The 23052-nt window shown below is 53.4% G+C and overlaps 2 protein-coding genes across 4 annotated transcripts in view; one reads left to right on the top strand and one right to left on the bottom strand.

Annotated features, from left to right (window-relative positions):
• Positions 1-15083, top strand: part of CERK (ceramide kinase) — a 57664-nt gene extending 42581 nt beyond the window's left edge. The window contains exons 7-14 of one of the 2 annotated variants that reach the window (XM_063075699.1): positions 2589-2663; positions 3711-3863; positions 7051-7156; positions 9182-9258; positions 10652-10857; positions 12115-12323; positions 13036-13072; positions 13228-13326. In XM_063075699.1, the coding sequence (XP_062931769.1) occupies positions 2589-2663; positions 3711-3863; positions 7051-7156; positions 9182-9258; positions 10652-10857; positions 12115-12323; positions 13036-13072; positions 13228-13257 (893 nt within the window). In that variant the 3' untranslated portion in view covers positions 13258-13326. Of the gene's footprint in view, positions 1-2588; positions 2664-3710; positions 3864-7050; positions 7157-9181; positions 9259-10651; positions 10858-12114; positions 12324-13035; positions 13073-13227; positions 13327-14126 lie in introns of those variants that run through there. The other variant, XM_063075698.1, reaches the window with a different exon arrangement.
• Positions 15084-19111: 4028 nt separating this feature from the next.
• The window catches only part of GRAMD4 (GRAM domain containing 4), an 89418-nt gene continuing 85477 nt past the window's right edge, over positions 19112-23052 (bottom strand). For both annotated transcript variants that reach the window (XM_063075120.1, XM_063075121.1), the window contains exons 18-19: positions 21925-21993; positions 19112-21447 (exon numbers count right to left, since the gene is read on the bottom strand). In XM_063075120.1, the coding sequence (XP_062931190.1) occupies positions 21343-21447; positions 21925-21993 (174 nt within the window). In that variant the 3' untranslated portion in view covers positions 19112-21342. The remainder of the gene's footprint in view (positions 21448-21924; positions 21994-23052) is intronic.

Genomic DNA, 23052 nt, shown 5'->3' on the forward strand with positions numbered 1-23052 from the left:
GCAAGATCATATGGCGAGATGAAGCAAGGGGGGCGCGGGAGGTGCCAGGCTCCTTTAAAAACCAGCTCTCACAAGAACTAATAGAGCGAGAACTCACTCATTAATCCCCCCTCCTCCAGGGACAGCATTAATCTATTCACAAGGGATCCATCCCCATGACCCAAACAGCTCTCAACACTGCCACATTGGGGGTCAGATTTCAACATGAGTTTTGGGGGGACAACATACCTAACCTGTCACAGGTAAAATGCCCACTCTGTGCCTCAGTTTTCTCATCCACAAAATTCTAATTGAGCAAAATAATCCCTGAAACCTATTAGAAAACTCAGTTTGCCTACCATCTTGATGGCCCAGAAGGACGCAGGTGACGTGGAGAGCGAATGTGTGCCCAGTCCAGGGGCAGGGCCCGTGAGTCCTCTGTTTTCTCTGTAGAATTCAAATGCCTTTATGACCTGAGCCATCTCACACCTATTTAATCAATAGGAAGTGTTTACAGTTACTTGCTATTGAATGACCTTTGACAGTCTAGAAACCTGGAGCTGGCCCAGCGTGCCCAAGGCGTGGCCCGGGGCCTGACGTCTGAGCTCTGTCCAGTCACAGCCCTCCCCAGAGGAGCCGCCGTTAGGTCGGCCACGGTTGAGGTCGGCCACCCGTTTTTATTGTGGTTGTAGATTTTGTGGTTGTAAAGGATGACGTGGCAAGGTCAGAAATACTTGCTTTTTACCCCAGGACAAAGCCCTGTATGAAGTTCCCTTATAAAATTTTTAGTTTTCCTATGATGTCTGTGTGATATAGAGCAATTAGATCCAAAATGGACCCAGAAATAAGGAATGGACTTTGGGAGTCCTGGGCTTATAGAATATGGAGCAACGTCAAAACCACACACTCCTCTTGTTCTTATTTGCGGTCATTGCTGAATTTCCACTGACTAGAAGGAATTGGACATACAGTGACAGCTGACCACACGCAGGGAGGCTGGATGTCTGTTGGTTTTTGTTGTGAAGGATGATTTGCGAGGAGTGTAAACGCCACCCAGGCATCAGAGCCGAGGTCCCGGGGACATTATGTGAAGTTCCAGGGTGAGGAGGACTTACCTCTGGCCGTGCGGTGAGGTCATTAAATAGCTCTCTTCGCGTTTGTTCTCTCAGAAATGCTGATTTTTGTTTCTCAGGTGCCCTTGGTTATAAAGATGAGGGGGGCGGGAGATAGTCTGAAACCACATAGTTTTTCTTAGATGCTGTTAATTACATTTTAAGAATTAGTCACTCCTATAATGTTAATGTTTATTTAAAAATTTTTCACTTTTTGTCTCATTTTTGAAATGAGATGTAACTCATGTCTTTAGGGTGAAAAAAAAGAAAAAATACATAGTAAAAGTGCGTGTGCGTGTACATTACGGACCCTCGCGAGCCCTGCGCCAGCCAAGTGGTCTCAAGCGGCACCGGGTTCTGGGACACTGCGAGATGACCAAGAGGGCTCGCGACCTAACCCTTCTGTGCGGACCCATGAACTTTCAGACGTCACTTACGAGCAGAGACCCGTAGACTGTTGTGGGGCTTAGGGCAGAGCACCCGGGACGTAAACACATGGACCTGTAAACACATGTGCTTGCTCCCTAGTGAGTGGTTCTGTGCCTGCGACGGTATTATGCAAATGGTAGTTACTGTCACACAGTTTATTCCGGGGGAATCGAGACTAGGGTGTTTCAGCTACTCAGCAGATCTGTTAAGTATTCAGACTGCTGAGCCCTTCCTAGACCTACTGAGTCAGAATCTTGGGTGTGGGGGCTTAGGAATCGCTGTTGTAAGCCCCTCAGGAGATTTTGTGTGTACTCAGGGTTGAGAACGCCAACCTCAACCTTGTGACCCAGCTAGGACAAGACAAGCCATGGGAGGACCTGCAGCCGTGACCCGTGAAACAGATGATGACCCATGTGCCAGGGCAGCATGCCATGCGTTGACACCTCCCCAGCACTCTGAGGCCACACTGGTCACCCCCACCTTACAGATGAGGAAGCGGGGCCCTGGCCACAGTCAAGTGCTGGATGCTCGCCGTGGTCAGTGGGTGCAGAGCAGGTACAGCCAGACTCCCCCCTGCGTGTGAGCTGGCACAGCTCTTCGCTATGAACCGAGTCGTGTCTTGGTGTGAAAACCGCTTTACTGGTGTTTTCCCATGACCTTCCAGTTGACCTTGCTTTGCACACATGCTCCCGCTGGCGATGCTCCAGGCAGACTCCTTTTGCCCTTATGTCTGGGCTGTGATGTGCCCCTGCCAGACTCCCTGGGGGCCAGGAAGAGAGGCGGGGAGGACACATGGCCGTTGCTGCAGGCGTTCCCTGGGGGCTCCTCTCGATGCCAGCAAGGGGGCATGTCACCAGCAGCTCTGTAAGGCGCTACTTGATATTATTGCAAGGTCAGTCTCGATGTCTTTGATGCATCGTCTCAATATTCATTTTGAAATTCTATTCCTTCTTATCTACTCCATGGCCAAGGAAGAAAATTAATAGGGTAACACTCAGTTAGTTAGAAGGCTGCTACGGTTTAAAATTATTGTAACGGTATTAAGGACATTTACCGTCCCTGTTTCAGGGTCAACAGACTGCGTGTGCTATTCAACGGTGGGCACGAATGACGCAGAGACCTCAGCTCTGCACATCATCGTCGGTGAGTCCCTTTCTCGGTGATTTACACCCAACTGACAGGTCCCAGTAGCGTCCCGAGCAAATGCACAGGCAGACCCACCTTCCCACCGTTCTCAATGCCTTGGCCTTGCCATGGGCAGCCCACGTTGGCCGCTTCCTCCCGTCTCTGCACAGCCCTTCGCTCACCCCCTTCCCGTCCTGTCTCCCCCCAACAGTCAGAGGGACCTTTTGGAAGCTCAACCCATCGTGCCACACCCCTGCCCAGAACATGGGGGTGCACGTGACAGCCTGCCTCCTGGCCTGGGGCCTGTGTCCCCATGTGTCCCCGTGTGTCCCTGCGCCCTGGCCAGCCACCTCCCTCTGTCCTATAACACACCCCACACCACGTCCCAGTGCTCTCTCTGCACTCTTGTCTCAGAACTCGCCCTGGCCCAGCCCCTTGCGGGCACACTGGGTCCCTGGTCCTGCGTCATCTTCTCCACAGAAGCCATCGTTTACTCCTCTGGGTGCTGCTGTCCCTGGGGGCGGGAAGCTACCTGTGCTCCTCATCATGGCCGTGTCTGTGCGGTGGGGACAGTTGGCTGTGCCACAGTTACCTGCAGTCGACTGGCACATCAGGGGCTGCTCCAGGCACTGAGTCAAAAAGACAGGCGGGGCTGTGACACTGCTTGAGCTCAGCAAGGCGCCTGTGTGACAAATGCGTAGTGCCCCTCCCGTCCCTGTTCATGGTGTCGTGGTGTCTGACCCGAAGTCAACAGATTTTATGTTTAAAAATAGCCACTCAGGGTTTTATATTTTAACACGCTATGCCCCATCTCCTCCTTCTCCAGTCCACCTTTCATTCGTGGGTACATTCTCGTTCTGTCCCCACAGAACCGCTCCCCAAGCCTGTTTTGGAAATCTGAGTCAGGTTTTATCATTTGAATCAGAACCACACGGATCGTGGCGTTGAGTGCTCTCTGTGTGTTTTACGTCGTCACTAAGCACCTCCTCTGCGAGTATGTTCTGGGGACAGAGTGGCAGGTTCAGGGGGGCAGGGACCGTGGTTCCACGTGCATGTCTCCCACAGGTGACTCTCTGCCCATGGACGTGTCCTCGGTGCACCACAACAGCACGCTGCTGCGCTACTCGGTGTCCCTGCTGGGCTATGGCTTCTACGGTGACATCATCAAGGACAGCGAAAAGAAACGGTGGATGGGGCTCGTCAGATACGACTTTTCAGGTAGCTCACCAGGCAGCGCCCCGCGTGTACAGACAGGAGGCTCAGGGCCTCGCCCTCCTGCGGCCACGACGTGGCCAGTCTGGACCTGAACCCGGGATGTTGCGATCCAGACGCGGGAAATGTGACGGGCTCCGTGAGAGACGTGATGCGTCCCAGAATGGCAGTTGATGGGCACCCCGGGGATTCAGGCAGGCGGTGTCTCGCACATTTGAAGGGGAAGTTTCAGTGGGAAAAAGTTCCTTTTCTAACCACCCGGGCGTCTTAGTCACAGTGGCGGGAACTTCCCTGTGAAGAAATTCAGCCTTAGACGTGTGGCCGGAGCCCGCCGGGACTTCAGGCACATCGTCCTTTAGCTCATGCAGCAAAGGTGCTGTCCTGTCGCAGTCATACAGCAGCAGCCGTCGTGCGTGTGGCACACACGTGCCCAGCACCTGCTGCGGGCCAGGCCCTGGTCTCCATGCCGCCCTGCCAGGCCCGGAGACCGGTGGGGGTGGCGGGGGGTGGCGAGCGCTCTCCAAAGGTGTCGCGTTCTGCACGCACTGGGCGTTCACGGCAGAGAGAACGGCACAAGGAGGCCGAAGGACGTGCCACATCCCGCCTACCCTCCCTCCAGGTTGGCGGTCCTCAGACCGCAGTGGGCATCGTGTCCCCGAGGGCTTGATAACCCCAGACTGGGGAGCCCACCGCGAGCGGGTCTACCAGGCTCCGTGCCGGGCTGGCGGGGCCTCGGGGACAGGCCTCTGCTCTCTTCCGCCTGGTCACAGAGCTAGAATGAGGGAGGGAGGAATGGAAGCAGCTCGTGTAAAGCAGATGCAGCCCGCACGCCGCAGGCGGAGTGTGCAGTGCCATCCTGTGTCAGGCCATCTATGTTGCTTATAACAAAATACCTGAAACAGAGTCATTTATAAAGAAAAGCAACATTTATTGCCTACAGTTTCTGAGGCTGGGAAGTCCAAAGTCCATCTGGTGGTGGCGACAGTGACCCAGGGGTTTCACACTGCAAGATGGTGGAAGCAGAGAGAGCAGAGAGAGACACAGACAGACTCTTGTACTCCCCTTTTAAAGCCCTCAGAACCACGCCTCTGACCACCATTTTTAACCCATTCACTACTGCAGGGTCCTACAATCCAACCACTTCTTCAAGGCCCCACCTTTCAATCACCATCATAGGATTTGCCACCCTCTTAACAGTCACAGTGGGGGCCAAGTTTCTAATACATAAAACTTGGGGGACACAATTCAAGCTTCAGGGAGTTTTGGGGGACATAATCCAATCCACTACACATCTTCTCAGCTCCTACAGGCTGAAAAAGAAGAGCTTTGAAAAGACGTAGGATTTGACGTTCTTTTGTTCACATGGATTCCTGTGCATTCTAATGAATTCCATTTGTCTGGTCCCTGCCCTTTATAGGTTGCTTTTGGGTAAATCTGTATTAAATTAAATTAAATAATTCCAAATACTAGAATCTAACTCTTTTCTTTGTGAGAGAAAAGAGTAGGAACTTGGTAAGCTTTATGTAACTTTAAAAGATCTCATTAAAAACTGTAGGGTGACTTGAAAATTAACATGTGAGAAATGCCAAAATTATATATTTACCCAAACCTTAATTAAGAAAAGAGACACTCAGGAAATCAGAAAAGCCACGAGGACTTCCGTAAACGATGAATGCCACTTTCCTGCCCCCCGTCATTGAGCCTGACGTGTCTCCGCTGGGCAAGCCCCTCTGGGAAGCCACCCGCCGCCCCTCCCGCCCGGTGCGTGCCCCCCACCCCCACGCGGTGCCTGCCACAGTCCCCGAGTGCTCTCCGCAGGGTGGGTTTGAGTTTAGGCCTGTGAGGTAGGACGTGTCCGGCTGTTCTGGGCAGAGTGGAGGGTCAGATCAGCGAGAACAAGGGTGTGGAGACGGTGTGCTCTGCTCTGGACACCTGGAGTTTCAGGGGCTGGCGGGACATCTGGGGGGCCCATCTGGTAGGCAGAAAGGGGGACCGTGGCATCTGGAGGGGCAGCTGGATGATGGAGGAGCGTTCCCCACAAGCACCCCGTTAGGAGCCTGGCTGCTTCCCTGCCCCTTAGCAAGGAGCCGGCTTGCAAGGCTGCTCACCAGGGGTTCAGCCTCCTCCTGGGACTCTCAGGGGAGGAGGGGGACAGAGGCCAGAGCCACCATGCAGGGAGCGGGTAACAGCTACCTGGATGTGCCCCTCCCTGAAGGGGCAGGGGGAAGGTGGGTGCCAGGGAGGGCCAATCTGGAAGCTGTTTCTCCATGTAACAGATGCTTTCTTAGCTTGTCCCATGTGCCCAGCCCACGCTAGGTACCAGGTGGAGCCAGGTGAGTGGCAGGAGTGGGTGGGGGACATTGGGAGCTGAGCTTCATGCAGGCCAAGGTCGGTGGGAGCCAGAACCCTCTTGTCGGCAGCTCCCTTCACCAGCAGGCCAGACACACGTGTCATCCTCTGGTGGGGACGCCTGACGAGGTGGGGCCTGGGCACCGTGTCGAGGATGGAGGCCTCAGTGTGCTGGGGGTAAGGTGGGGGGCAGGTCCCTCAGGCACCCCAGATGTGAGCTGGACAGAGTGGCCATGCAGGGAGGTGCCAGCCCCAGCGTCAGACATGGAGTGGCGTCCCCTCAGACTCGAGGGACGTGGCCTTGTCCCCTCTCATGCCTACTGCCCACTCCCTGCTGTGCTGCTCAGCAGCTTTCCTGGACAGCTGGTCAGATTCCCACCAGGCCAGCTGAGGGTGGCTTTGCCCCCCAGCATGCTGGAGACATGGGCAGCACCATGCACAGCTTGCCACAGTTTGCCTCAGGCGCTGGCCACAGTCTTTGGGTGGCAATGCTGTCCTGCCCCCCAGCCCTTGTCCTGAGCTCTTCTCGGACCCCACAGTTGTCACATGCGACCCTGGCGGGGGCCAAGCCATGCAGAAGCTGGGATTGTTCAGGCCACGAGGGCTCATGATGGCCGAGACTCCCTTCTACCTGCATGGAAGGCAGCCCCAGGGGCCGGTAACCCAGCGCACCAAGTCCCTGCCTGCTCCTGTCACCACTGGGTCCCGGAAGGCGCTGGCACTGTGACCAGATGTGCTATCTCCCGGGGGAGGGCGGAGACTCTGCAGCTTCTCTCTGAAAGCGGCTGCGTCTTAGCTAGATTGGCTCTCACTGACCGATGTCCTCGCCGCACTCTGTTCCCAGGTTTGAAGACCTTTCTGTCACATCACTGCTATGAAGGAACCGTGTCTTTCCTCCCTGCACAGCACACGGTGGGATCTCCCAGGGACCGGAAGCCCTGCCGAGCCGGGTGAGTGCACCTCGCGTGTTTCTTTTGCAGGTGGAGGGAAGGAAAGCAGGGCTGCTGGGTTTTGTCCCTGTCATGGACGTGAGTGCAGGAGTATTTTCCAAATGTCTGTAGGAAGCTACTGGATTTAGCACGCCCATGGGACAGCGAAGGTTTGTGTAGGGCTTTGTGATTCGCGAGCATGAACACTGTGCAGATGGCTTCTCACCCTGTCTGTCCCTGTGATCTGCACAGGCCAGGACAGCCGTGTCCCGTAGGAGGGTCAAGTGCTAGGCCCAGTCCCACATCGACCGTTGGAGTCAGGGCTCACATCCACCTTGTCTGCTCCTGTTGGGGGCTCTCTTTGCCCCCTTTGGGGGTCTAGTGGACAAAAAAATACATGCAAGAGAGGGTGAAAGACAGAGCACTTCATCGACAGCCATGCGTGTGCGGGACGCTGTGAGGGGGAGGACCCCTGCCTGGTCACGCTGGCCTGGGTGGATCGTGTGCTGTCCACAGGAGCCTCCCGTCCCCACCCGCGCTGAGACCCTGCGCATTTCAGCCCGTGCTCCATGGCAGGAGCTCACCTGCGGCCCGGAGAGCCGGCCAAGGACCCCTTGAGCCCCGTGGAAAGGCGGGGGGCCTGTCAGCAAGGGACCAAGAGGGGAGAGCCAGGCAGCTGCCACAGGAGAGGACACAAGAGGAGGGTCCACATGGGGGAGGGGAGACTGAGAGCCCACGACAGCTGGAGAAGCTCATGGTCTTTCTCATAGATTTGGCCGTTGCACCCTCTGCAGTGCGTGTGTGTGTGTGTGTGTGTGTGTGTGTGTGTGTGTGTGTGTGTGTGTGTGTGTGTGTGTGTGTGTGTGTGTGTGTGTGTTTGGCCGTTGCACCCTCTGCAGTGTGCGTGTGTGTGTGTGTGTGTGTGTGTGTGTGTGTGTGTGTGTGTGGTACACGAACTAATAAGCAGTAACCCCCCACACAATATATTCAATAATATCTGACCAGTTTAAAATAGAACCTTAAATAAATCTTGAAATTAGTTGTCCCAGGCTGTGTGGCCACATTAGCAACATGGAGCGTCCCCCTAACCGTCACCCTAGCTGTTCTCTGTGCTCTGCGGCTGGTCTGAGGACATGGAGACGGTTTCATCCTTTCTGTGTCATTCAGACTTGGGAGCTTCCTTCCCCCAGGTCCTTTACTTCTTTTTTTTTTTTAAGTTGACCAGTAAGGGGGTCTTAACCCTTGACTCAGTGTTGTCAGCACCACGCTCTCCCAGTGAGCCACGGGCCGGCCCTCCTTTCCTTCTTGAAGGGAAGAATTTAAGACCCTAAAATCAGAATATTTAGGGCCGACCCCGTGGCGCACCCCGTGGCCTACCCCTGGGAGCGCGGCGACGCTCCCGCCGCGGGTTCGGATCCTATATGGGAATGGCCGGTGCACTCACTGGCTGAGTGCCGGTCACAAAAAAGACAAAAAATAAATAAATAAAATAAAATAAAATAAAATCAGAATATTTAGAGGCAGGTGCTGTCGCAAAACTCAGTTATCGATGAGCCAATTTCTCCCGTGTCAGCACCTGTCCGGCTGACGCACGTGAATGCAGAGGTGGCCGAGGCCAAACTGCGTTCTAGATTACTAAGTCCTGAGTTAACTGCTCTGAGTTGTTTATTTGCTTGTTATTGATTGCAACAAAAAAACACTGTATTATTTGTTATCTGAAAGTAAATGAACTCTCACGCCAGGACTCTGTTGGTGGGATTTGTACCTTAAGCAAAAATCTTCTCTAGGTATAATGTAAGTGTCCTCATATTAAGCTTATTACGATGTTTATAAATTTTAGAGGACGTATTATGTGTAATTTTAAAAGTAGATCTAATTTTCAGCATTCAAATTAGTATGCAGAAAAAGGTATTTTTAGTTAAGCCTTTGAAATTGAACTTTTCAGTATAATGAAAAGAATTTAAATACTCTTATATGCCAAGACGATGTACTTCAGTTGCTGAATTTACATATTAGAGAAAAGGTGATCTTGTTTTTGTCTTTCAGATGCTTCGTTTGCAGGCAAAGCAAGCAACAGCTGGAGGAAGAGCAGAAAAAAGCATTATATGGTTTAGAAAACACTGGTACTTCTTTTTAAACATGTTTTAATCGAAGCATAAGTGATTATACGTATTTGGGTCCAGTGTTGACTGTCGTTGCTTGTGTACAGTATGCGATGATCGAATCATATCATCACGTTCACTGTTGCAAACTGTGATTATCCTTCGTGTCCCTTACCCAATGCGCCCACCCCAGCGTGACAATCGTGTGTGTCGTGGCTTTAGTTTTTGCAGACTTCCGGCACATGCCTCTTCCCACCGTCCGTCTCTTCGTTTTTGTCTCCGCATTGCACTCTGCGTCCGTTTTCTCTCGAGCTCCAGAAACTGCTCATTTCCACTTATCTGACTTGGGGAATAGTTTATTTTGTGGGAAGGCCCACGCGGGCCGTCTTCCCCTGAACTGCTGATGTAACGCCAAGCCAGGGCTCCTGTTCCCGCAGGCTCTAGAATGTTCTGTCAGGGCGTGGTAGTGAATAACATCGATCTCTGTCACAACTGCTCAACTCTGTTGTAGCGAGAGCAGCCACAGGCAGTATGTAAATGAATTGCCATGGCTGTCTGCCAATAAAACTTTATTTGTATTAGAACACGGTGGTGTTAACACCAAGGCCAAGGTTCCGATCCCCGTACTGGGCAGCTGCCAAAAAACAAAACAAAACAAAAAGATAGAAAAACTTCATTTGTAGACACAAAAATTTGAGTTTCATATAATTTCTTTTTTGTTGTTGTTTATTTACTAGTATTATTTTTTTTTACTTTCTAAGATGTGGAATAGTTGGGGGTGGGGGAGGGGCAGGAGGAAGGAGGGGGGCAGGTCGAGGCCCGTGGCACCCCCTCATCCTGGCAGGGGAGACCAGGGGGCTTCTGGTGGCAGCTTGGTGGTCATCACTGGGCTGGTTGCAGATGTCCGGGGAGTGGGAGGGGTGCGTGGCTGAGTCCCTCGGCCCCTCGTATAATTTCTACATCACAAAATACTATTATTCTTTTGATACTCTCCAACTATCTAAAATTGTGAAAACCATTCTTAGCCTACAGGCCATACAAAGGCAGATGGCAGGCTGGATTTGGTCCACGGCCGTGTCTCACTGACCCCCTGCTCTAAATTTCTGTCCAAAAGTCACTGTGTGAAGAGAAGTAAAAATAATTGTGCCGTTTGCCAAGTGACCCATTGGGTCCAGCACTTGGTGCAACTTCCTGAGGCAAGTGGACAGCTCCGTGGTCAATATTTTGGGAGTTGATGACAAAGAGTAGATTGCATGAAGACTTTGTACTAAACATATCACCAAAATGAAAGCCTAGAGTGTCCAAACCATGGGGAGCATGGATGAGCCCATGGGATCATCTGCCCTTCGTGGTGGGACGTCTGCCACTGTGTCATGCTGAGCCGTAACGTGTGCAATGGTTCTCTCTGCTCCAGAGGAAGTGGAAGAATGGCAGGTCATCTGTGGGAAGTTTCTGGCCATCAACGCTGCAAACATGTCGTGTGCTTGTCGCCGGAGCCCCATGGGCCTGTCCCCGGCTGCTCACCTGGGAGATGGGTCTTGCGACCTCATCCTCATCCGGAAATGCTCCCGGTTCAACTTCCTGAGATTTCTCGTCAGGCACACCAACCAGTGTGACCAGGTAAGTGGGATGCTTTCTGCACGTGCTCCGTGTCAGCGAGTGGTTTATATGTGGGCAGTCCCTGATTTACATATTGTAGTCCCTGATTTACATATTGCAGTCCCTGATTTACATATTTACATCCATTACCTAACTCAAAGGAAGGAGACACAAGTTCTTTTGTTTGCATTTCATGAATTTTAAACTCCCAGTCACGGTTACTCCTTGTAGAATTTCATTTAAAATCATAAGTCTTCGAGCACAGGAACTACAAGGCATGAATGATAAACATGTATATAACTTCCTACCTGTCTTTTCTCTTCCTATTTAAAAGCAGAGCAAAGTGATTGGGTCAAGTTTTATGTGCTGCCCTCGCAGGTCACTTAAAATAAACTCTTTCGGGCCGACCCCGTGGCGCACTTGGGAGAGTGCGGCGCTGGGAGCGCTGCAGCGCTCCCGCCGCGGGTTCAGATCCTATATAGGGATGGCCGGTGTGCTTGGTGCGGCCGGTCACACACACACAAAAAAAAAAAATTAAAAAATAAAAAAAATAAACTCTTTCGGCTCTCAGAAGTGGCTTCTGCTCAGACCCTCCTGCCACGCTTCCCGTCGCCGCGTCCCGTCGCCGCGTGTGGCGTCCTTGAGGTGGTTCACACGAATTAGACCCGAGTCTAGTAGTGCCGGGAGAACTGGAGCTTCTGGTCCAGGCTCCAAGTTTAGTAAAATTTGTTTTTTTAGTTAAATTGTATTGAAGATCTAGTTCAATGCTATGGCTATGTGGCTTTTTTGAAAAGTGTCTGTCAAAAAAGAGAACAAAAAATTCTACACGTCGGGGCCGGCCCGTGGCTCACTCGGGAGAGCGTGGTGCTGACAACACCAAGCCAAGGGTTAAGATCCCCTTACCGGTCATCTTTAAAAAAAAAAAGAAGAAAAAGAAAAGAAAATTCTACACCTCACTGCTGATTAAATACCAGAATTCTTGGAAAGGTGTTATTGTAGCTGAGTTGTGATTCCTGGAAGTACTGGTCGTTTTGACAAGTGCCGGGGCAGGTAGGGCCACACTTCTCTCCACCTGTAAGTGGTGAGGTCAGCAGGAAAGGTCACTCAGAGGCGCTGCCTGGTGGCTGTGTCCTCTGCAAAGGGCGCACCCTGTGTGCTCGGAGTTGGAGAGCCCACTGACCCCACGGGGAGCCGGGAGAGAGTGTCGCGGGGCGGGCATGCTACTGCCCCAGCACGATGACCCAACGAGCTGCTTTTCCTTTCACTGTCTCTTGGCAGTTTGACTTCACTTTTGTTGAAGTTTATCGTGTCAAGAAATTCCAGTTTACTTCGAAGCGCGTGGAGGACGATGACAGTGACCTCCAGGAGGAGGGGAAGAAGCGGTTTGGGCAGATCTGCAGCGACCACCGCTCCTGCTGCTGCACCGTCTCCAGCAGCTGCTGGAACTGTGACGGGGAGCTCCTGCACAGCTCTGCCATTGAGGTCAGGTGAGTGCAGGGGTCCCGCAGCCCAGACGCTGCCCAGGCCCCGGGCTTCGCAGGGCACTTTTCATCCCACGTGTCAGATGTGCAAGAAGGTGCCCTTTTCTGAACTCAGGAAGGATGCTAGGGCTTGGAGTCGCGTGCGTCGTGGCCTGCAGGTGACTTCCACAGGTTTGGAAGCCCCCCACCTTATCCTGGGTCTCTTCGCACCCTGCACCCCGGCACGCGTGCATCAGTCCTTGGCCTGGCGTTGCCTCTCTCCTCCTCATTAGCTAAAAAAGCACACGCGGGAAACCACCTTCATGGGCACTCCCTAAGTCCTTGGTCCAGAGTCCTCCAGGAGACGTCCAGCCTTAAGGGGCCGGTTCAGTGCCACGTGTTGGCGCTCAGTGCCAGAGTGGCCGCGGGCAGAGGGGCTGGGAAGGGCAGCCCGACGCGGCAGGAGGGACAGGAGGAGGAGCCCGGGGGAGGCTGGGTGTGTGGCCGCCACACGGACCCCGAGGCCTCACCGGCTCTGCCCCATCGTCCCATGGGGAGCAGCTCACCCTAGCCAAGCTCACTCGCTGGGGTGACGCTGAGGATCAGAGCTCGAGGCGTCCTGGGCAGGCGACTGAATTAGGTGTGGGTGTGCACATTCTGTGAGGCTGGGAACACTGGAAGACGAGGGAAGGATTCCGTCCTGCCTGCCAGTGTGTCTGAGATCTTGGTCCACCTTAAGGAAAGCAGCCTGGCGGCTCATTGCCATGTGGAGGAAGGTAAGGCCGCTGGCACAGGCCACACCTGCTGTGTTGGGAGGTGGGTAGGGGACGTGCCTTTGGTGCTTCACGGCATTTGAGAGGTGTGTGTGCACCTGTTTACAGCCCCCCACTTGAGGTGACCCTGTCCACCTGCTCCCTTTCCTTTCGGTCAGTGTGACAACGATCACCCAGCATGTGCCTAAGGACCAGAAGCTGGCAGAGGTCCCAGGAAAACCCACCAAGCCAGTCAACCGCGTGCACAGGCATCTGGCTTCTGAGGACTCATTGTACAAGTTAGGGAAGTAGAAGTATTTTTAATGCTAGCTTATGTATTTATTAAAAGTATTAAATAGGATACTTTGAAAATTAGGAACAGCATTCTTTAAATATACACCATATGTCTTGATAAATATTACCATGCCTTGCACAGCATATCACTTAGTTGTGGGGTTTTGGTTACTAAAGTGTGTCTGAGGAGGTTGTGGCGTCCTTAACAACTGAAATAAACGGGCTGTCCTCTGTGGGAAGGTGGCCCTGCTGGCTAGGACCCGGATCCTGCTCTGACTGCCCAGCCCCTGGGCAGGGGACCTCCGGGGCCTCCAGCCTGCTCCTCAGACCCCCGGGCTCCCGCTAGTGCCAGGCCACGTGTCTTTCTGGAGGGAACACTTTCCACACGTCTCTTACATGCATGGAGTTGCCCTGCAGTGACCCCTCAGGGCCCTGCGAGCTCATTACTGCTGAGGAAACTGAGCCAGGCGGAGTGGGCACACACGGGATGGGTTACTCTGCGATCGGGCGGGGTGTTGGAATTAGGATCAGATCTCCTGATGCCTTGTGTTTTCCACTTGGCCATCAGCACCCCTTTACAAAATAGGACTCTGGGGAGTCTCAGTCGGTCACTCTGTGCCCCACAACCTACAGTTGCAGGGCTGGACCCTGACAGCCTGCGATGGTGCCTGATGGCTCCATGGTCAAGGAGCCCCCACGCCGCCCTGTCCAGGTGTGGGGCTCAAGGCCAGCTGTGAGTGGGGAGACATACGTGGGGTTTCAGTGTGGCCCTTTGTCTCTGCAGGGTCCACTGCCAGCTGATTCGACTCTTTGCACGAGGCATCGAAGAGAATCCCAAGCCAGAGGCACAGAGCTGAGAAGCCGCGACAGACCACCCGCCTTCCCGCGCTCGGGAACGCGAAGGCCACTGAAGATGACTGCAAACCAATTATGTGGATATATACATTTAAATTTAGAAATTTATTTTTGATAGTTAAATCTTGATTTTAGAAAAATATCTTTGTCAACAATTTCTGTACATATTTGGCATTTTAAGTTCTGTGTGAATCCGTGGGCTGCATTTCACATGACTTACCGTCAGCAATGGCACTTTTTGATTTGGGGCGTTGGCTTCTTAGATTTTAACAATGTCAACAGCGCAGTTTTTAAAATGGCCCGTTCGTGGCTCTATTGCAATAATTTTAGGGACATTATAATGTGAGTGCTTTCCACGGAGGTCACAGGATCAGGACATGGGGTAACTGCCAGGCCGGGTCACTCCAAGCCACTTTGCAGGGCTTGTCCTGTGTTTATGACCAGGTTTTGGAGGGTCGTGATTCCCTTCGCCTTCATGTCACCTTCACCATAGTTTACGATCAGGACACTGTTATTCGGTCCTTACTGTACTGCGCAACCTCAAGGCCATGTGGCCTGCCTTACGCGGTCTCTGGAGTTAGAGCAATTTAGGGCACTGACTGTGGTGACACTTGACCTCTGAATCCTCCACTCTTGCCATCATCACAGGATGTTTCTAGAACAGTCCAGCTGGGAGCAGGAGTGGGGGGTCTGTTCTGTACACACAGAGCATGAGCTGCAGAGGCGGGCAGTTTGCAAAGCACTGGCAAGTTTTTACTGTTTTAAAATGTAAAATACAGATGCTTTATATCACACCAAGTGGACACCATTGCTGGCTTTAGGGGGAAACAGAGAAACTGGCATTCAGTAGGTAAACAATTCACATTGTGAATTCTGTTAACTTCAAACCCGAGGTGGGGTGGGAGTGGGGCAGGGTGGGGGTGTCGTTCCCAAATTCCAACAGGGTCGCTGTGGCGCAGGCCCTGAACCCTATACACGTGGTCCAGATTTGTTCTTTTCTTATCTTTATACTGAATTCTATATATTTATCGAAAGTTAAGTTTTGTCCTTTTAAACCAGAATAGTGTAAATGGTGTCTTCATGTTTGTATTTGGTCTTTGAGCCATGATTCCTGCAAAGCACACGGGCGACAGTGACCAGAGGAATTCTCCGTGAAGGCATTCCTGCTCAGATTCCTGGGGAGTTCCTGGACTGTGTGCTAGTCCTTGTTTTGATTGCAATCATACTAATGTATGTGATAAGACGTATGTAAAATAGTTTGATCTGAAATATAAGAATATGCCGCTTGAACTCTGATTTGAAAGAGAAGAGGGGATACTTGACTGTTACAAGAGCGTGATTTTACGTACTGTTCTTTAATGCTGTAGGAGGGGACTTTACAGTCCACATTAGTCATTTTGGCATTTAACAGACAGCATATATTTTTAGAGTTCCCTCGCATCAATTTATATATTTTGAAGCATACATCAAATTTTCTACTTCCTCACCCGGCCCCACCCAGGCCAGACGGAGGACAGCTTTCACAGCAGTTTTTTTTAATGGAGCACCTTATCCAAGGTAATAGTGCAGGTTGAATAGGTTAATCATTGATGGTTGAACGAGGTCTGGGTACAAAGAGTAAACATACCCCAGCTGTTTCTAATGATGTTTGTTCCTGGTTGGGGAGAAACCAAAGACGTCAGACTGGCAGTTCCTGGAGAGGGGCAGTGCCACCTGGGCCCAGCAGCTGTGCAGCACCAGGGGACAGCCATCACTCCGGCAGGGCTCGGGAGGAGGGTTCCTGAGGAGGCTGTAGGATTCCTCAGCCCTCTGGAATTCTGCTACTTGACGAGACTTCCCCAAAAGAGTCTGCAACGTCTTTATTCTCCTGATGAATGTTTACCGTACACTGGTCTGCCCTAAAATCCAGTTTTAGAAAATGGTCCAGGCCAAAGAGTAAGCATGAGTTCAACAGGACACCCCGCCGGGCCCCGCGGCAGGTTCCCGAATGGCGTTGGTGGTATTTACCAGCCACTCGCTGACGTTCAAAACTGCAAAGCTCGGAACTGTTGCTGGGGTACCGGGAGTGCCCAACACCCCCCAAAGCCCCTCGATCCCTGTGCGCAGGTCGTGAGGTAACGGCTCGGACATTCCCTCGCTGTAGGCTCTGATTTCCTTGCAGCCTTTAGACGCAGCAACAAAACTCCTGTACTTAGGGGTTTTAAGAAAGAAAAAAAAAAATCAGATGTCATGGTTAGATAGTGAAAATTTAGGATCATTTAGAAGGGTTAGTGTCATTTTACCTTCTTTCATGGCTCATTAGTGCACAACAGGCAGGCAGCGGCCATGCACCGACTTTTCCTTGCTTATTCCGATTGGGGAGAACGCCGTCGGCGCTGCTTCTTGGTGGAGCGTCACTTTGTTCCTTAACACAATCCTGTGTCACCGGGAAGTGCCACGGAAAGGGTGGCTTCCTTTTCTTTCTAGTCTTGCTGGTTTCAAGATTAGAAAATGGCATATTTGATCTGATGTGTTCGAGATGACAAAAATAAAGTTACTTTGGGCAGATGTGGCTTTTTTTTCTTTCTTTTACAAATTTCTGTTGTTTTCAAAGCAGAACATTTTTCATGAAAACACACGTACAATTTAAAGAACAAGGATGAAATGAACGAAGGTGCAGCTACCACCTGTGCCGGGACATTGAACTTCACCCATAGATTCCTGTCCCCGTCAAGCCCCGCGCCTCCCCCTCGGGGTCACCCCCGTGTTACAGATCCAGCGCGTCCCTGGCTTGCCCTTACCCAGGGCTGTGTTCTCAAACAGCATATTGTCTAGTTTTGCAGGTTCTGTCTTCATCTAAAGGAAACATTGTGTGTCGTTTTGTCACTTGCTCCTTTTACTCCACGACTTTTGAGAAGACATTTTCATCATGAGACTGTTTTCTAACCCATGAACATGGCATCATTTCCACTTACATAGGTCCTCATTAAGAGCTTTCAATTTTATAACTTTTCCATAAAAGTCTTCTAATTTTGCTTAGACTTATTCTTAAAAACTTCCTATTCTGAGGCTACCATGTATCTTTTTAAGAACATTTTGTTGCACATAGAGGTGCAATTGTTTTTTATGCATCGGGTGGTGTCCAGGAAACTTGCCTCCTATTATGATAATTTATCTGTAGACTTGGGGGGGTTTCTATAATAACGCTCGTTTCACCTACAAATAATAACCATCAAGTGTTTTCTTTACAACCTTACACATTTCGGTTACTTCTCTTTTCCACACCTGCTGTGAACTGAAATGACGGTGGGGTCCTTGTCCTGCTCCTGACGGAGGAGCCAGTTACCCCTGCCCCTCGTTGCCCCTTTGTGATGTTGGGGCATCTCTCCTTCCAGCTGGCATGGAGCAATGGGACCTCAGGGAGGCAGGGGCTGGGCGTCCTGGTTCCGGTGTGTCTGGGGGGATTGCAGCAGCGCTGGTTTCCCGGCGTCCCCCACCCCCACCCCTGCCACGGTGCTTCAGCCCTCCTGGGCCCAGGGCCTCAGCACACGGGCGCTGGCTGCTCCCCCCAGGAGTCCTGCGGTCTTTAGCGTCCTCTCTTATTTGGCCAGGGAAAGCTAAGGAAGCCTCCCCAGGAATTTGTAGAACACAGAAATTAAGATATAGGAAATTGCAGAGGAAACCAATTGTACTGAAATGTAATTATCAAATAGTTTTTTAAAAAGTGATATAGGTGTACATGGACTTCTTTATTGACATTAAGTAATGAAATATATGTAAAATAGGCAAATCATAAAGTTCTTTGAGCTGAAAGGCCACAGGCCAGGTGCGAGGCACAAGGACCGAGCATCCCCTGGGAGAGCCCCCCACCCCCGCGGCCTGTGCCGCCCACAGCCTGGGCCCCAGCGCCCCTCCTAAGCCAGGTGAGGAAGACTCGCTGTCGAGGGGTCTGTGCTGGCTGCAGAGGAAAGGTCAGGTAGGACCAAGCACAGGGCAGCTCTGGAGCCAGAGTGGTCGTGCAGACCAGGGGGTTAAGAGGCAGTGGAGGAGGCCATGCTGTAGAGGGAGGGGTAGGAGTGGGTGGTTAGGGGTCACTGGGGGGGATCACAGCATGGGCGTGTTCTCAGGAGGGGTGAGAGGGTGTGTTTGCCAGCCTCCCAGCACCCAGGGCAGCCTGCTGTGAAGGGGCGGATGGACGGATGAGCAGACTATGCAAATGTCCAACTTCAGCTGCCCCCAAGGGTGGAGCTGGCCTACCGGGCATGGTTTTCACACAGCCTCCTGGGGGCTCGTGGGGGCTGCGGTGCAGGAGGTCAAGCACCATCAGACACGCCCAGCACAGGTCTGTGCTGATTTCTGCAGTTTCAGGAGAAGGCACATCCTTGTGTCTTTGTGTCCAGTGTCAATATCTGGACCAGCTGGCCACAAGTGTCACTGGGGAACCCTCTGCTTAGAATGCCCAGACAGGCAGGATACCACACCTGGGTGCAGCCAGGACCCACACCCTGACCCCAAGATGCTGCCTGGCCCCCAGACTGCCCCACATCCCAGCCCAGTGCCAGCCCTGGGCACCCCACCTGAGAGCCGCTGCCCCCTTACCATCTGGCCTCACGTCTTCTAGAACCTGGCCCCCGCCTCCTGATGCCCATGGCCCAACAGCACTCCTTCTCGGCCCCCAGCCAGCACCCACCTCACCCCCGCAGACTTCACCTAGGTGGCCTTGGCGCCCAAGACCCTGGCTGCTCTACAGTGCTCGTAGCCACGGGGACCCTGGAAGCAACGGGCAGGCGGGGGTGCTGGGGGGTCCTGCCAAGAAAGCGTAGGGCCCTGAGCCTTAGCACAAAGCATTTTAGATTTATTTAAATAAAAATTATAATTTATACAAGACTTTTTTCTTTAAACAAGGTTTTTTTAAAAAAAAATGTTACAGGGGAATTTTTGATCAGTTCTTCATACAGTACAATCTTTTTGTGGAACAAAAGTTACACTGGTAACGATTATTTACAGATCCAAAATAGACTCAGCCTTCAGACATAAAAAAAGTAACATTCATTCTAGTTCAGCGATTAGTTGTAGAAATTAAATATCTGCCCAGATTTACACAATTCAGTAAAAACTACAGCTTCTCTCTGACAGGGAGCCCAGAGCCTGCACAGGTCTGCGCCCCGCACCTGGCAGAGGCCTCTGCTGCTGGGGTTCCTACGAAGGACCTGCTACGGGCCAGCGGCACCCCCAGCCGGGTCCTCATCTCCTGTGCACCCTGGGCCACCCTGGGCAGGAGTCCCGAGCCACACCCCAGAACGTGGTCAGTTTTCATCTCCCTTTCTCTTCAAAAGGGACTCAAACTAAACCGCCCCACTCTTTAAAGAAGCCCCATTCTCCTGCAGGGCCCCTACCTACTGTGCTTGGGGACAGAATCCCAGACTACCTAGAAAGGTGCTCACTGACCCCGAGGCCCCCAGAACCCACCCTTTGGCACTGCCAGCGCCCCAGGAGAGGAGTTTGACCGTCACCCGTGGGCATCAACCCCGGCGGACAGGTCTGGGCCTAGCCTGCCTCACCTCAGGCAATGAGGGGGATGTCCCATTGGGGTGTGTCGGTCAACCGTAGGGGCCAAGCCATGGTTTCAGCGGGGTTCCGCCTTCATTTAGAAAAGGCTGGCGTGTGGTCACCAGATGCCACAGTCCGGCAGCCGGGGGGAGGCCTGGGAGCTTTGCCATCTAGGGTGGGATGTGTGCTTAATCCGGCTGGTCGGCGTGGCTCTCCCCGGAAGCAGCTCCCAGCACCAGCGTGTGACCCTACGGCCCCCATGGAGAGGGTGACACAAACCCAGGCCACTGGGTCTCTCACCCAAACCAGCAAATGAGGATCAGAGCAAAGGTAAAAATTACACCTGAAAAATGATACAAAAATAAGAAAAACAGCTTGCTCTCTGTAAAAAATATAATCTTCTGTTTCTTCAAAAAACAACAATCTCAATGACACCCAAGGGACTTAGGACAAGCTGAAGGAACTAGAGTAATGCGCCCTGGAAGATGTGCAGCCCGGGAGCTTGTCACGGCCTCCAAAGAGGCCGCGGGCCTGTGCTGGCCTCCCTCTCATGTCAAAACCAAACGCAGACACCCCAGAATAAGCTGGGCCTGCAAGACGCTCCCACGGGAGCCACCTTTTTCCCAGGGAGCACGTTTTCTCAAGCGTGGAAAGAGGGAATGTTGTCAGGGGCCAGGGTGCAGCCGGCCCCAGCCCCAAGCCTCTGGGCTCTGCTCTCAGCCACTTCCCGAAACAGAGGGACCTCCCAAGTCCCCTGGCAGCCCACATGGACAGGAACTCCAGAGCCTGGGCCACCCCTGCCCCAGCACCCCAGGTGGCTGCAGCCCGGAGGCCGGCTGCCGGCCAGGCTATGGCTGATTTCCATCTGTGAGCAACCAGAGCGCAGAGCACCCCAAAAGCCTTCGCAGGTGTTCTCCTAGGCCTTTCCAAAGAGCCAAGTGTGAAAAAGATGTGCTTTTACCTACACGCCCTTCTGTGCCCACTGGTCACCAACTGGTGAGAGGGAGAGGGCACCAGACACGCCAGCCCCGAGGGCCCCCGCCAGCCCCCACTGCTCCCACGTTTGGAGCACGGACAGAGCACGAACCAAGGATGTCACACCCCTGCCCCAAGGGTCCCTCTGAAGGCAGGAGGAAGACCACGGCGCCCAGCTTGCGGTGGCTGCTGAAGGGACCTCCATGTCACTCTCTCCTCACTGACGTCTCACTGACCCAGGAGGAAGAGCCACAAATGCTCCTCGGCTATGGCTTTGGTGGTGGAAAATCTGTCCTCCAGAGAGCTGGGGACACGGGGTCATGAGAGCCTCCTGGGTGGCCGGTGCCGGATTTCTCTACCCAGGTTGGGTGGAGACAAGGGAGCTGGGCGGCGTGTCCCTCGTGGGTCCTCTGCCCTGCTGTGTCCACAGGTGTCCAACAGAGGTGTCTGAGGTACTGGGGCAGGTGGCAGCCTGGTACCCTGTGAGCCCCAGACCCCCCGCAAAGGGGTCTGCAGAATGCAGGGGTCGAAACAATAGAGACCAAAGGGAATTATTGCAAAAGATCATGGGGATGTTCAATGTTTCTCCACCACCACGTTGTTCAGAAAAGAATTCCAGCCGCGTTCCAGGAAAGCCAGTACTAGCTGTCACCGCCGGAGGCTGCTGCGGACGTGATTTTCGTGTACTGGCTGAAAATGGTCTCGAAGGCCTCGTCTCTGTGCACCATGGCTCCGAACACGAGCGGCTGGCGGGAGGAAATGCCCTCATGAACACAGTATGGCTGGGCTGGCACCAGGACCAAGACCCCCCAGGGAGCCAGGTCGGCATGCAGCTGCAAGGGGTCTGGGAGCAAAAGCAGACGCCCCCTCCCAGCCAGAAGCCAGGCTCCTCCAGGCCTTCAGAAAAACCGAGGCCAGAGGCAGGGCGCCTGGGCTCCAGGCTCAACCCTTCTCTCTCTGAATCACCGTGTTGGGTGCGTCCCCTCTGGGCCGCACCCTCCCTATCTGTCCTGTGACTGTATGGCCCCACCCAAGGGCTAAAATTTCTCAATCCAAACTTGATGCAGCAGCAGGTTCCTGAAGTCTCAAGGGAGGAGGCTTCTTGGGCCCCTGCCCAAGCTGAAACCTGGCTTGTCTGTGGCTCTGAGCCTGTCCCAGGGATGCTCAGAGCTGAGCCCCGCCCCCCACCCCCACCCTTTGGTGGCCACCAGCCAGGCACTTACTTTCTGGGTTGATGGCGTCGATACGGCAATCCCCATGCCTGAGCCTGGCAGGACAGACAGGACCTTGTACTGAAAGACAAAAGCACAACTGTCACCACAGGCCTCTCTTGGGGACAGGGCGGCAACAGGCAGCCCACCACATGCTTGGGGCATTCTCCTCTGCTGAGCACACACACGGCAAGACCCATGGGAGTCTGGGACTTCCCAGCCACAAGAGGATAAGGACCGTAGTGTCTCCTGACTTTGTGACTGAGAATCCAGACCTGTAAATGGTCCGTCCCACTCTGTCCCCGGTGGTTGGCCTAAGTGAGGCCAGGGAGGGGCAGGTCCCTAAGGATATTGCACCTGGGGAACAGGCCCCAGAACTTACTCCCAGGGCTTGGCACCGGGAGGGCATCTGTTAGTGCTGCCAACCCCAAGAGGTGGCTGGGAGGAGCCTGGCCCCGATCTTGTGCCTTCTGGTCACTAACTGTACACTTTTTCTCCGGAAGGGGAGTGACCCACAATAGCCATGGTGTTGGGTGTGCCTGACATGCCAATGGCGGGGGGCACCCCACAGCCCGGGCCTACCGGCTGGCACCCCCTCACCAAATCTCTCCCCTGTCCCAGAGCACAAGGCCCCCGGGGCGCTGCATACACCCGTGCCAGGGCCACCACATGTTCCATGTGATGACACACGAGGGAGACTGGCTACGGATGCACCCAGAGTACGAGCGTCATCTGAGCTCACATCTGAACACCTGAGTCTAAAGCAAGACCGCGGCCGCTCTGGGCGGGGAGGTCCTCAGATGCGGGAGGAGGGCGTGGTGGTTAGAGCAGAGCCGGGCTCAAGCACCTGACCTCCTGGGTTCGGACCCTGCCCCTCCACTTGAAGAGGTGGCCCAGGCATGTGGACCTCGCTGCTCCTCTTCCCTTGTCTGTACGGTGGGACCAGGACAGGTGCTGACCCCAGGGATGTGGGTAGGCCAGCGTGGCCCACGGCCATGGACAGTCTTTGATGGGGCTTTGCATGGGGACGCTCTGGAAGGTGAGTCCCAAAGCAGTCAGCGGCAGCGCCTCCAGACGGCACCCCCACCGGTAAACTACCCAGCAAAACCCACCAGCCTCGGGGCCCTTCAGCTTTTCTGT

The sequence above is a fragment of the Cynocephalus volans genome, chromosome 12, assembly GCF_027409185.1.
Source record: "Cynocephalus volans isolate mCynVol1 chromosome 12, mCynVol1.pri, whole genome shotgun sequence".
Lineage (NCBI taxonomy): Eukaryota > Metazoa > Chordata > Mammalia > Dermoptera > Cynocephalidae > Cynocephalus > Cynocephalus volans.